The 13,584-nt window shown below is 42.0% G+C and overlaps 1 protein-coding gene across 2 annotated transcripts; it reads right to left on the bottom strand.

Annotated features, from left to right (window-relative positions):
* Positions 1 to 850: 850 nt before the first annotated feature.
* On the bottom strand, positions 851 to 13,564 carry gpbp1l1 (GC-rich promoter binding protein 1-like 1). Of its 2 annotated transcripts, none has more exons than XM_061084093.1 (12): positions 13,514 to 13,564; positions 10,073 to 11,419; positions 9,436 to 9,550; positions 7,163 to 7,292; positions 5,521 to 5,849; positions 4,997 to 5,072; positions 4,698 to 4,894; positions 3,983 to 4,126; positions 3,191 to 3,346; positions 1,818 to 1,942; positions 1,634 to 1,736; positions 851 to 1,487 (listed from the first exon to the last, which is right to left on the bottom strand). In XM_061084093.1, exons 3-12 carry the CDS (start codon positions 9,493 to 9,495, stop codon positions 1,317 to 1,319), a joined length of 1,491 nt encoding a protein of 496 aa, XP_060940076.1. In that variant the 5' UTR covers positions 9,496 to 9,550; positions 10,073 to 11,419; positions 13,514 to 13,564; the 3' UTR covers positions 851 to 1,316. The 2 variants fall into 2 exon arrangements, with proteins under 2 accessions (XP_060940076.1, XP_060940075.1); XM_061084092.1 differs by lacking the exon at positions 13,514 to 13,564 and adding an exon at positions 13,266 to 13,503.
* Positions 13,565 to 13,584: the final 20 nt, after the last annotated feature.

Here is a 13,584-nt window from a genome sequence, read left to right as displayed (position 1 = left end):
CTGATCAGTTGTGAACTAGTCTTGTGTAACAAGCATCACATTTGTTTCTACAGTTAAGAAACATGTCAGAAAGTTGAAGCTATTTAGAATCTAATCCTCTAAACAAAGAACTTTTCAAATCTGACGTTTGATTAAATGTCTTCACATTATTTATATTTGAGGGGGGAAATTACGTCAGCAAAGGAGGTTGTGTTTTCATTACGCAACAACTGATAGGGATTTCCATGAGATTTTGTGGAGGAGTCGAACACAACCAAAGGAAGAAGCCTTTGGTTTTGGGGCAGATCCAGATCCAGGAATTTCTTTTCACTTACAAAATTCACAATCAAGTCCATTTAAATATGGTTTCAGGAGGGGACTGGTGGTCATGGCAGAGGTTTGCCTTTCAAGTTTTAATGGTACTTAAATCAAAGTAGCATTTCTTTCTACAGCTTTATCTGACAGTGTTTAAATATAGGCAATTGTTAGAGCGACTAGATTTAGACAAAGGACTCTTTAGGGTTTGTTTGTGCACTAAACTCAAAAATTTTTGTTTATAATATGAACATTTAGAAACCCTTAAAGCCCCTTCTCCTAAGAGTAAATTCAAATAGGTTAAATTATTATTTTATCCACAACAAATGGAGCACGTTTTCAGTGGGAAAAGCTGCTCCAGCTGCTCTTGGCACGGGAGTGTTTTCTTCACCCTGGCACACAGCAGCTGCACAATAACAACCGGGATCAATACAACACTTCAGCGTTTGAGTGCAAATTCATTTTTGCATCACTCTGGCTGATAAGAATTGAGGATTCGCTGTGAGGCAGGAGTCAAGGTCACCTCAGCTGGACCCAAAACATCACAGGAGCCAAATTCATATTGAAACATATCAGCTTGTCAGGAACCAATTTTTATTAATATCATTAATAATGTGTCATCAGCATCATCAATGAAATGAGTTAGTCTGTTTGAAGCAGAATCAAGTGTGCATTCATTGCCCTTCTTTTTCTTGATGAACACTTCAGTTCCACAAAGCGAGGAAGAAAAAGGAAGAAGGGAGGGTTGGGGGGGTCAAAGAGGGCAGGGACTGCAGTGAAGGAGGAAACGCAGGGAAAACGACGTCTGGCGAAGCAGGAATCTCCTCCTTCACTGGGATATGATTGGTTTTTCCCTTGTGCAAGAACAACAACAAAAAAAAAAAATCAAAACGAAAGAAATTCAAAATGGTGCTCTAAAAACAAAGATGAGACACGAAAAGGGGGAACTGCTTGCTGGGATGTGGTGTTGGCTGTTTGTGTTTGTTGTTGTTGTTTTTCTTTTTTTGTTCCATAAAGCCACGTTAGGATTTGATGCAGTCGTCGTCGTCAGAGGTCTGGCTGCTGCTACTGGTTTCGGACTCCGAGCCCTCCTCGACGTGCTCCTCCGCCACACTCCTCCAGGGGGTGAAGTGGAGTGTCACACCCCGCGGCCTCGGGAGAAGCCCGTTCCTCTGCATGCCGTTCCTCTTCAGCTGGTCAAAGGACACAATCGGAGTGTGAGATGCCACTTCAGTTTAGAAAGTGAAAAATATGACACTTAAATACAAAAAAGAGATCAAATTACTGGGTGATATTAAGTGAAGTATGTTTGATTAAGAGTTTTCCTCTGAGGTCTCACCTGTTCCGTTTTCGTCTGGAACTCTCTGAGCTCGTCCTCTGTCAGAGGCAGGAAGTTGTCATCGTTTTCTGGGTACTCCTGCCAGCCCATGGCCTTCAGCAACCTATAAGATCATAGTGATTTTCTGCTTAGTTGACTGTGTGAGTGTGTGCATGTGTGTGTGTGGCTGTTGGCAGTGCTCTACCTGTGCTCTGCCTCCAGGGAGCTGGACAGGTGTTCGGTGTCTGAGTCGCTGAGGGAGTAGGACAGACCGTTCTCGTGACAGACTTCTTCGCTGTAGGCTTTTGGCTCTGGCGTGTTGCTTTCGCCCTAAAAAAATAGTCACAAAGCGAGAGAACAGGCTTTTAAAAATCTTGTCCCCTGGAGGCCCAGGGACCTTTGTACCATTTAGTATCTCTTTCTCCCCATTTATGGTCTAATAAAAACAAGAATATAAAAAAATAAAGCAATCACAGTTCAGTCAAAACTGTTTTTAAAAGACTAGGCCATGACTAGTAGTGGTGGGGGAAAAAATCGATTCTGTTCAGTATCGCGATATTTTGCGCCCGCGAATATATCGATACTGTAGCACAAGGTATTGCAAGATTTCAATTTTTTTTTTTTTAATATTTATTTACAATTATATATGTAACAGCCCCTGGCTGGCAAAACATGACGAGGAGAGATTCAGAGTTTAAAAGATACCTAGTGTGTATGCGGAAAGGATGTTCTCCACTGCAGGAGATATAGTAACGGCCCAGAGGAGCACTTTAACATCTGAGCATGTTGACCAACTCCTTTTTCTGAACAAAAATGCCAATATTCCCAAATGAATTTAACATTTTGGGTCATGACCTTGCAGGTCTCAATTTGATTGAAGCTCTAGGTTACTCTTATTTATATGATTGAGCTCAGTGTTCATGTGAGAGGTCTCCTATTCAGAAAATAATTACAAAGGTCCTGTGTCCTGAATGTTCAAGGACAAAGTTTTTGCACTTCCCTTTCTTAGTTTTTGCACTTCAGTTAATGTGTAGAAGACAATGTTGTTCACAGAATTAAATGTGACATTTGAAGTGAGTTGAGCAGTCTTATTTTCCTAATTTTTTGTAATGCCTTTGAATAATATGGGGGACATGAATCGCAATAAATCGCAGAATCGAAATACTTGCAGTATCGCAATATATCGCAGAATCGCAATACAATTGAATCGTGGCCCAAATATCGCAATACTATTGAACCGTCACATTTTTGCCAATTCCCACCCCTAATGACTAGATACGATCACTTTTGGGGACGTTGAGAGTTCAGACTTTGATTTTCTGGCCTTTATGTAGAGAAAAACAAAAGCTGTGACTCTACTGTGGGACATTTTTAAGTATATAAACTGACTTCTATAGAAAAGACAATTAGAATCTGGGCAGCCTTTTTTCTCTCTTGAACGTTAAAAAATTCTCCGTTCAAGAGGTGTTAATACTCTGCATGGGAATTATTATTCGGAGTTAACACCTCATACACTCTCTTGAACAGGGCATTTTTCTTATCTCTGTCCTTCCGGCTAAAAGCCAAACTGCAGCCTACCTCTCCTGATGTGCCCGGGCTGCTGCTCGTCGTCAGCTCTCCTGTGCCCTCGTCCTTCAGAGCTCGCAGGAACTCGCTCTTGCGGTCGGGAACTCGCCGCATCAGCTTCAGCCTCGACGGGGCGATGTCTATGGGAGGAGTCGTGCTGGAAGGGTGCTGCAGGTGTGACGGGAGAAAGAGGCCGGGGGAGAAGCCACGCGTAGGAGAAAAAGTGGTTTAATTAATTAATGAAACAGTTAATAAACTTTTTGACTGACACCAACAGTCAGCTATTAGATCCAATTGGACAGTACAAATTCAAAGTAGGTCACTAATAAACACTTATTTGTCTGAATATCTTTCTAAATATTTTTTTACGATTGTCAAATGTTAACTGTAATGACAAAATAGGACCAGAGAATTTACAGCGGCTGCACATGTGATAACTGATACTTTATGGTGAATATTAAAGTTTGACTCGACTGGAGAGAAGACAGGGCACAAACACTGCTGCAGAAAACTTAAAGTGCGAGAGAGTAAGCATCTCAGTCAGCAACCACACCAACACATAATAACTATGTTTAAATAAACCCCGTCATTTGCGTACACAGGGGGGCCAGCTACACGCATCACATACATAGTTACAGAACAAGAACAAAGATTTCAACACACAGAGCTACACTGGAATGTTCCACCTGAAGTTCAGCAGGTTACTTAGGAGTCTGTGTAAATGACATCATAAATAAAAATTGTTCCTGTTGTGACAAGACAAACCCTGAATGTCTGCTACTCTCTATGTTTTGTGACCCTCACCTCTTTTGGGGCGTTGTGCAGCGGTGCACTGACGGGGGTGCTGGGTTTGGCTCCAGAGACCGGGCTGGTGAAGACTGAATCTCGGCCTGGCATGTGGAGGCCAGACTTGGTGATCTCTCTACCACTGGTTTTCCACTGGGTGCTCTGGAAGAGGAGACACATAATGACTCTAGCTGCACTCAGACATGCACTGAAGACATTTCCCTGAAAGGTTCCATAGGGGCTGGATGTGAGAACACAAATCTCAGAGTCAGTTGCTCCATACATTTTCTTGCCAGACCCGAGGGGTGGGCGCTACACTGGTGTCATAGTCACCACCTGTGTAATAGTGCACCACATCATGGATTGTGCAATACCTTCCATCACTGCAATAATATACCAAGTTTACCAAATAAAGCATTTTAGTGACTTCAAACGCTCAGTTCTGGTCTGACAATGTGTCCTTATACAGTATCTCCTGTAGCAATTTAAAAAGGCCTTCATGGTGGAAAATGGAGCAGCCACACTGATCCATTAAAGCTTGGTGAGGTTGCATCAAAAGTAGCCACAAATTTTCCAGAGTACATGTCTACCAAGCCAAACACACAGACGACTGCAGTATGCATAGCATGATTTGTATTCATCATAACTGTGTGTGATTAGCTTTTAAAACGGCATCTCTGCTAAATGAAACAAAGAAAGAAACAATTTAACACATTGAGACAGCGAGTCTTACTTTGGTGGGGGCCACGGCAGGTTTCGGGACCAGGTTCTTGTAGACACTGGAGCCTGCAATGGGAGCTTTGTTGCCGTTGGTTGACAGGACACTGGCAGTGGCAAAACCCGCAGAGAAGGCTGTGCTGGAGTCCTCCTTGGAAGCTTTCTTGATAACCAGCATTTTGGAAACCATCTGTTTGCCACTAGGAGGGTTTTCTGAAACATAAACACGCGAGGATGAGAAACAGATCTGAAGCTATTCAGAGTTTCTTGTTTATCTAGGTATTTCAAATCTAAACTGGCACAGGGTGCTCTTACCCCACACTCCAGCATGGGGAGCCACCGCTCGCATCGGAGTCCCAGGCTTTCCAGTTGTTTCAGGGTTGAGGGAAGGCTAAAAGACAATCATTGAGAGTCAACATTAAAACCTTGGCATTCAAATTGTGTGTTTAGAGCTTTGTTGACCTACTACAATCAAAACATGTTGTTGCTAACACAATAAGTCTTCTGGGTCAGTCCAGGGAAACTCTCGTGATGAAGAACACAATGAAATTTACTATTTGTATTATTGTTCAGAAAATGTAACATGAAAATATATCTGATCTTAGTTTTGATCATCTTGGATCAGGTGCTGTGTAATCAGTGACTTCTTTTCTAAAAATAAAGAGTATATTTATAACTGAGTGCACTCTTTATTTAACAGCTAAAATAGCTTTGCCGTTGACTCAAGGCATCTTATCTTTAAAAATAGCGTCATCATTGAAGAACTATGTCAAGGACAGTCACAGGCTTAAAGGAAAAAAGGAAAAAAAATGAAGAATGTGGAAAAGTCGTTGACTCACAAAGTCCTCTTCCACGAACTTCAGCTTATCGTCCTTGCCGTCTTTGCGTTCCTCATTGGGGAACTTGTCCGGGTATGAGGGTCCCTTGCGGGGATGGAAGTTGCCGTTGCGCTGCCGGTGCCCCACCTGCCTGTCCCTGTCGCCTGCTCCCCGTTTGGGGTGGCGTCCCTGGTGGTGGTGGCCGTCCTGGGCACCCCGTGGGGCTCCATGCCAGCTGGGGGTTTCCTTCCAACACGATCCCCCTGCCAGCCCACCATGTCCTCCTTTGGCCACCCCCGAGTCCACCGAGTCATGCCTCAGAAGCAGAGAGGGCTGCTGCCATCCGTCACCTCCAGAGAGAACCAAAAACACATAGGATTTTTTTAAATAGGCTCATTCTGTCCTAAATTATCATAGATATCAATGAACATTTCTTTATGCTGATTTGGTCACATGAGAAACCTATGAAACCAAATTTCATGAGTCTCAGATCCTGATTATGGGAGATGTGGGATGATGAAGTTTGAACTTTTGTTAACCTTATGTTATGTTAAATATCATGGTTCCATACGTTCTTTTGAGCAGACTATCCAGGGGCCATTGGAGTCCATCAAAAGAGTTGTGCAAAGTATTTTCAATGATTTTAGCACGGAGTGAACACATAGCAAAACGGATGATAAGGTTGACTCCAATAACTTGAAGATCTAAGAACTTACCACTGTACTTTCTGAACATATGCTTTTTGACATCATTTATTTTACCATTACAAAGGTTGAAGTTCTCACAGTAAACTCAGACATTAGTAATAACAAAAGTGAAACAAATGAGGAAGTGAGCGCTGTGTTCTGAAGTCCTTCACATTTGTACCACCATTGCCTCCTGACAAAAGTCTAGTAGTGGAAACCTTGAGTAATCCACTATAAAATAATTTATCTCTATTCAAAGACAGTATCTGTTATAATGAATGAACATTAAATTTTCCTGATAGTTGTAGAAGAAAACACATTGATTTATATCAGGGCCAATACAGGATCCTGTTTCTGCAGAACAGGAGAGAACGATCAGGGTAGTTTTCGTTTCCACTCTTTCAGTTGAGGCACTGTACACTGTATGTCGAGCACTATTTTTTGACTTGGTATTACTGATAAACATAATGTCTAAAACACAACCAACATTTTTCTAAACCTGAAAGCTCAATAAAAAGGTCCCTTCTGAAGTCAAGAACAATGGAGGGAATTTGTAACGACATTAGTAGTAAATCAAGACATACAGTGCTAAATCAGTACTAGTGTGTTAGTTTCATTATTTCTGCTGAAGTTCTTACGGTTGCTTTCCTTTACACAATTTACCAGGTTAACACTGATGACTTCTTCACACTACATGATTTTTAAACTGATTTTCCACTAGCCAACAGAAGATCGAAGTCAAATTGAATTGGATTGGCATTTTAGAGGCTCGCTGTCAGGTCACCTGCTCAAACTAAATTTCTGGCAGGCTACATATCTAGACGAATCAGCAACAACTACAGCCAATCGCAGCAGACACCAGTCAGTCATGTAATTAAACCCACGACTGCAAAACTCAGCAAGTCATGTCTTGTGAACTGTATAGTGATGCGTAAACTTTGAACATTATGTAGTCTGAACATGGTGTACAATGTTACCTGCTGGAGGACGCAGGGAGCCGTTGTTGAAGAAACCATCAGAAGAGTTGTGGCGGCGGCGGCTCACAGAGGTTCTGCCGTCTCTGTGGTGGTGGGGCTCACCTTGTTTGTCAAGGTTGGCAGCAGGGGACTGCAGGAAGACAGAGTCAATGTGAGCATTTTAAACATGCATCTTATCAGAGAAAATGACAAAACAGAAATGGAAGTTACCCTGACACTATTTATCATGACATTTGTATTTCCCCTGCTTCATCTTTGTCCTGATGTAGGAACTTAAATCAGGATTAATCACTTCTACTCAGAAATTTATTAACTAATAACAATAATACCACTGTGTACATAATCCTGAAAATGTTAAATCCTGAAGTGACAACACTGACACAGCTGTGTGCTTGACAATGTTTACTTTAAAATGCTGAGTTCTACCGGAGTCATTTCCTTGTCATCTACAGAGGTTCAAAGATCAAATTAGATTGTCTCGTTCAGCCTATCCCCACCTGTTTAATCTCAAGGAATTTTCATAGCGGCCCACAGACAATACCCAGCAAGATAAAGTAGGAAAGGTCAGTAAGATAACGCACTGCAGCTTCAACTCTGGTGAGAGAATTCAGACTAATCCCCGAAGACAATAGAAATTCAGTTGTAGCCAGGAGTCAGCAAGACAGGGAGTTGGGTCATTGTTTCTGTTTCTTGACTCTTGATTTTACAGACAAACTAATCTGGGAGAACTTTAATTGAAAAAAAAAAAACAATCTATGACAGACAGAAGGTTTAATACACTGTACACTAATACAAAAGAAAGAAAAGAAAAAAAACCTCAGCAAACCTTTAAGGTCCACCCAACATTTCCCACAAGAGGCAATACTTTGAAGGGATCATCATTGGTGTTTTTATAAGATATTGGATATATACTTTGTTCAAGACCCCCGTCTTTCAGCTACATCCAAAATTATTTCCATCAAATGAAATAACTGTGGGTGAGGACATCGCCAATCTCTGATGTCAGACTGTCTAAAAACACCGGTTATCAGCTCAGAGTCCAAAGTTTAATCGAAGGGCATGATGTTTAAACTGTATGTAACTACAAAATCACAACAAATGACACAAAGGCTACAATGAGTCTTCAATAAATCTTAACTGGCTGAAATATTTTAAACAATCAAACACAACCTTCACTTTATTTTTGTGTTAGCTAGTATCCATGTTTTAAAGGTGATAATACAACTCTGAAATGTTCAAACATGTGAATTCAATGGAAGTAGTAGAGGACACTCTTATTCACTGCTGCCTGTCTGATATTTTCCTATATCACACTTTAAATCTTAAAAAAACCTGCATTGTGTCATTGGCTCCTTACATCAAAAAAAATATTTGGCGTGCCGGAGGTTATAGTTAGCTTGGCGATCCGCCAGACCTGTAACATTATAGAGGAAACCCTGAGGACATCTCATCCTACATCATGTAATGGAATACCTAATACTGATTGGTATTTTACATAAACTCAATGAACTTTCAAACTGTTCAACAGCTAATACAGCTTCAGTGTTAACCTCAAATAGTGAGTACCAGATGATGGATTTATCACTGAACAAAAAAAACAAACCAGCCACTTGGTCTGAACTTCAGAATGATATGAACATAAGTAAACACTAATGTGGATATGATGGCAGAGCCGGTTAATGATTTGTCGTCCATTTCAACCAACTACAGTTAAGTAATTTCAGAAAACTGCATCATTTACACCACTTGTGCTGATGCATCATGTTCACATTTAGGCTCATCAAATCTCTCCTTGTACATAATGCAATACATTTCACATAGATCTAGCTTTGCTATGATAACTGAAAAATCACTGCATGTTACAATTTGATTCCTGACTCATTGAATGAAAGCAACTTCAACCAATGCTTGTTTGTCAGCAATAGCCTGCAATTGTGTCTGATCTCCACCAGAACATTTGTTTTCAGGGCCTTGTAAAAAAGCCCATCCAAATGTAATAATGCAGAGATTTAAGACAATCTATGAAAAGTTTGTTTAAAGCCTCCATCAGAACCTTGAGCCATCAACTGATGTTATTTAAAGCTGTTCCCTTTCTTCTGTTTTTTTCAAAACAGAACACAATGTTTAGGTGACCCTCTACTGAACCATGTACGGACTGCACGGTCAGTCCCTGAGGGTGACACACACACACACACAGGTGTGACTGTCACATTTATATTTAAAAGCCTTGTGTATCTGCTCATCTCCTATGATAACCTAGCACAAACACACACCTTGGCAGGCTGGGGCGTGGAGAAGTTAAGCCAGGCAGGGACAAAGTCATGCTGCGCCATTTAGGTCCAGTGTTTCCGGTCAGTGGATCGAGGCATCAAACCTCATGGCCAGGATCTAATGACAGACATGAACCACAGGAAAAAACATTTCCAATAATCAGCGTTGAAAGTTTAAAGTGCAGTAACATAAATTACCTACAGCGAATCAAGTTCCCTTAAAATGCCCATCTTTCTTTAATGTGAATGCTCTTTCTGTCAACGTGTCAGTTATTTAGAAATTCCGTGTGTTGCGTTCTCCACACGACGACCCAAAAAGATTCCTATTCTTAGCAGAAAACAAAGCTTGACTTGCTGCAGCTGTGCAAATGATAACTGCTCGACAGCCTGGTAGGAAATATAGTGTGCATAATACAAGTATTATTTGGCAATGTGTGCACGATGTGATAAATGATAATAACTCAAGATGGATTTAACTTAACTCTTGTGTGTGTGCTGGGAGGAAAATTAACACCTGCTTCCCAGAATGTTGACAAATGACTTGTGATGGATCACAATACAGCCATTAATTCCCTTCCCATTGAGTACACTCATGCATGTCTGTCCCGGCCAAGTCAGTGAGGTGAAGCATTATCATTACCCCAGAGTCTGTTGCTCTGAAGTCCTCTGCCTCCTCTCTCAGTCCGATTGGGCTCGGTTCCTCAGGCCTGTTGGCACTGATCACAGTGCGTGTGCACTGACAGATGGGGAGCAGCACACCAACAAGCCCCTCTCCACCTTCGTCAGGACAGCAGAGCCCCTTTACCCAGAGGCAAATCCCTTCGTCCAGGGTGAAACACTGGGTAAATGGGTCGAAAGGTTGCAGGAATGATGATCCAGAGAACTGGCCGAGCAGGAAGTAGATGCTTGAGCGGAAGTGCAGAGGCCTTTGGGCGACCGATTCTCCTTCTTGAAGATTCTCAGGCAGCTCCTGTTGCAGGTCTGATGAATTTTGAGCGTTACTTTTCAGTCCAGGTAACTTCTTATCCACAGGCAGACTGAATTTTTCACTGATTCATCAGTCAGGAGCAAAACTTAAATCCGAAATGGACTTTATGCTGATTGGCAAAATGAATTGACCGGATGGGTGATTTGTCCCAATGGTGAGGAAAAGTCAGACGGTCTTGTTCTTAATATAAGGACGCTGTCTGTGAGAGTTGGCTGCCCTGGAACTTGGACAACAGTCTGTGTAGCAGTTCGACTTGGACACCAGATGAGGGGGAAAGAGATGGCCGCTGTCCTGCCACACTGTGTGCCAGTATGTTGCCGCCTCACCTTCTACCGAATCATTTTAACGTCTACTTAAACTCATGCAGAAAAGAAGAGTGTTCAGAGACAGTCTTGTAAGCAATGGGCGTCACTGAAATCCACCGCTCACCTCATTAAACTGGTGAAAAGACTGTCTGAGTGTGATGAAAATAGTGCTCAAAAAGGTTCAAAGTCACATGACAATGAAGAAAGCAAAACCCTATATTACATTGCCGTCATTTTCAGTTTGTGTTAGTGAAATAGAGGTGCTGCTGAATGACACATTATAATGCCAATTTTATCTTTATATAGTCTGATATCACATTTGTAAGATGCCCATTTATAGTGCTGTAATTTGTTGACTGACGCAGGTATAGGGTGTTGCTTAGATTTCATAGATGTGCAAGCTCATGTGCAAGCGAAATAAAAAGCATCCACAAGCCAAAAGGTCTTGGTGTCATGTGATGAAAGCAGTCCAAAACAGCAATTAACCTTGTCCAAAAAATGAAGGAGAAGGAAAAAAAGTCAAGTCCGGTCAATCAACTCGTTTTTCTCTAGGGGGAAAATGAAGAATGAAAAATCGCATGTGTCAAGTGGGTCTTTCCTTTTCTTCTTGAATTCCCTCACAAAGGATGGTTCAGTGCTGTTTGTAGTTTCCCTGTTTGTGGATCATGGGTATCTGCACAGGAACAGACTGGACCTGCAGTAAACATAGGTAGTGTTAGTCTGAATTCAGAAAGAAAACATTTCAAACCTTCCGGTTCAAAAATACACACATACCTACTCATTCTGTTTTACCCCTAGTCTGATTGACATGTATTCAGTGCAATAAGCTAGTTTTATGAAATCTGCACTGTTGATGAGGTGATGATTCAAATTTATAGTCTGTGGTAGTTTTGCATTGTAACAAATAACTAATACGTCTACCCTCAATGATATAAACAGGTTGGACAAAATGCTACCTACGTTATAAGAAGATGCATCAGTATGAGGCAATATAATGACGATAAAGGTGAATCAGTACTACATAAGAAAAGATTTATAGCAGGTCTACAGTATTTATAACACCTAACAATATCGAATAAACTCAACTGAATATAGGGATTCCACACAAAGAAATTAAGATTGTAATGCTGTGACGAAGCAACCATGCATAGCACATATATACTCCAGGACAGTTCATTCCCTTTGCACAGGTTCCTGTCTGTAGCCTCACCTCCCAGCTACTAACTTTAGTACCCATGATCAGAACCAAAATACATGACATCACTTATATTCCTCTTGTTCTTAAATAGCTTTATAAAGAAATCGATTGTTTTCTGGTGCCTGTAGTATGTTCTCTGCCTTGGCTTATGATTCAAATTCCCAAATTATGAGGAGAACTGTTGGTTTGAAAGCAGTTTGGGATTCACAGCGATTAAAGTGTATGCAATTGTTTTTTTCTTGTCACGTTAAATGTTAGTTAATAAAACCCTTAAACCTAAACATGAACCAACATTTCCCTTCATGCTGTCACACCTATGTAGCTGTAAACAGCTGCATAGTGTCCTGACGTTATGAAAGCTCCAGCATTACAGAAGTAGCTTCCAACTTTACAGACAATATTTCTTCATTGCTGCTTTTTCACACTTCCAATACATTTATAGAGAAAAACCATGACTCATGGATCTCAGCACCGGATCACGCTGAAAGACCCCCCCCCCCTCCCTTCATAAATTGTGTCGGCTTTGGTAAATGAAATATTTATGCCAGTTTTTAAAATAACGTGTACACTTTCTACCTCGGTTCCTCTCCTCAGATTGCTGCGCATCTAAATGGGCCTGTGTGTGTGTGATGCTGGAGGAAAGTACGCTTTACTATCCGAGTCTCCAGTCACACACCCAGTCCAGACACGCGTTATGATAACAAAACAAAAATAAAAGCCCGTGTGCACAAACTGGGATCGCGTGGAGTCGCTAGCGTATTCCCCGCTGAACCATTACATAACAAGCCAGCATCAATGAGTTTAGCGCGGACGCGGCCACCGACAGTCACACTGTACCCACATGGCTGACGGCAACACAAACAATGCTGAGTCCGGAAACTACACTGTTTGACGTTATCACACATCGTGGGAAACACACACACACGCACACGTCCACAGACACCGCAGCGCACCGATTCCACACACAGCAACGTAACATGCACGCTACTCCAAGCTAGCTAGCTGAGCAGCGGTGTGGGTTAAAGTCCATTAAAACACGTTTAAAACACAAATGCACCAACCTGTTAACACTGGTTGCTAACTAATAACATTATCTGCGCCGTCGGGACTGAGCTGCTGGCGAACTCTGCAAAGTTAATTGATGTTAACCCTCGCGTAGCAACTATTAGCTAAAACTGACGTTACCTAGCCTGCTAAGTAGCCCGCGAAGCCTGCTAGGTAGTTAAGACCACTTAGCACAGCTGGGGGGCTTAGTTGAGTCAAAATGCATTTAATGTACTCGCGGTGGGTCAAGCGACGTATTTAAGCAACTGTCACAAACGTAGAATAGAGGTAAACAGACCTGGCTTCGTTGGAACAACACGGTTTCAAAATGGCTACCTCAACAGCAGCAGCACACATTCATCAGTTTGCTAAGTGCTAGCGGGCTAACTTGCTGTGTCTCATGGCGGTGCCGCGCACAGTCTCCTGGCCTGCGGTGAGCTGCGGTGCAGAGACGCGTGAGAGCTCCGGAACACTAACGAGAGGGAACTTTCCTCGCAGCTATAAACCCTCGGCAGTGGATGTTTGTTTGGGTTTCGGAGCGCTTACCACTGGCGCTGCCACTGAGGGGTTTCGAACAGGCTCGACTGTGCTGCGTTCAACACCCGCCGCGATTATGC

The sequence above is a fragment of the Limanda limanda genome, chromosome 13, assembly GCF_963576545.1.
Source record: "Limanda limanda chromosome 13, fLimLim1.1, whole genome shotgun sequence".
Taxonomy (NCBI): Eukaryota; Metazoa; Chordata; class Actinopteri; order Pleuronectiformes; family Pleuronectidae; genus Limanda; species Limanda limanda.
The sequence above is the reverse complement of the archived record's forward strand: the minus strand, read 5'-3'. Positions and strand labels throughout refer to the sequence as shown.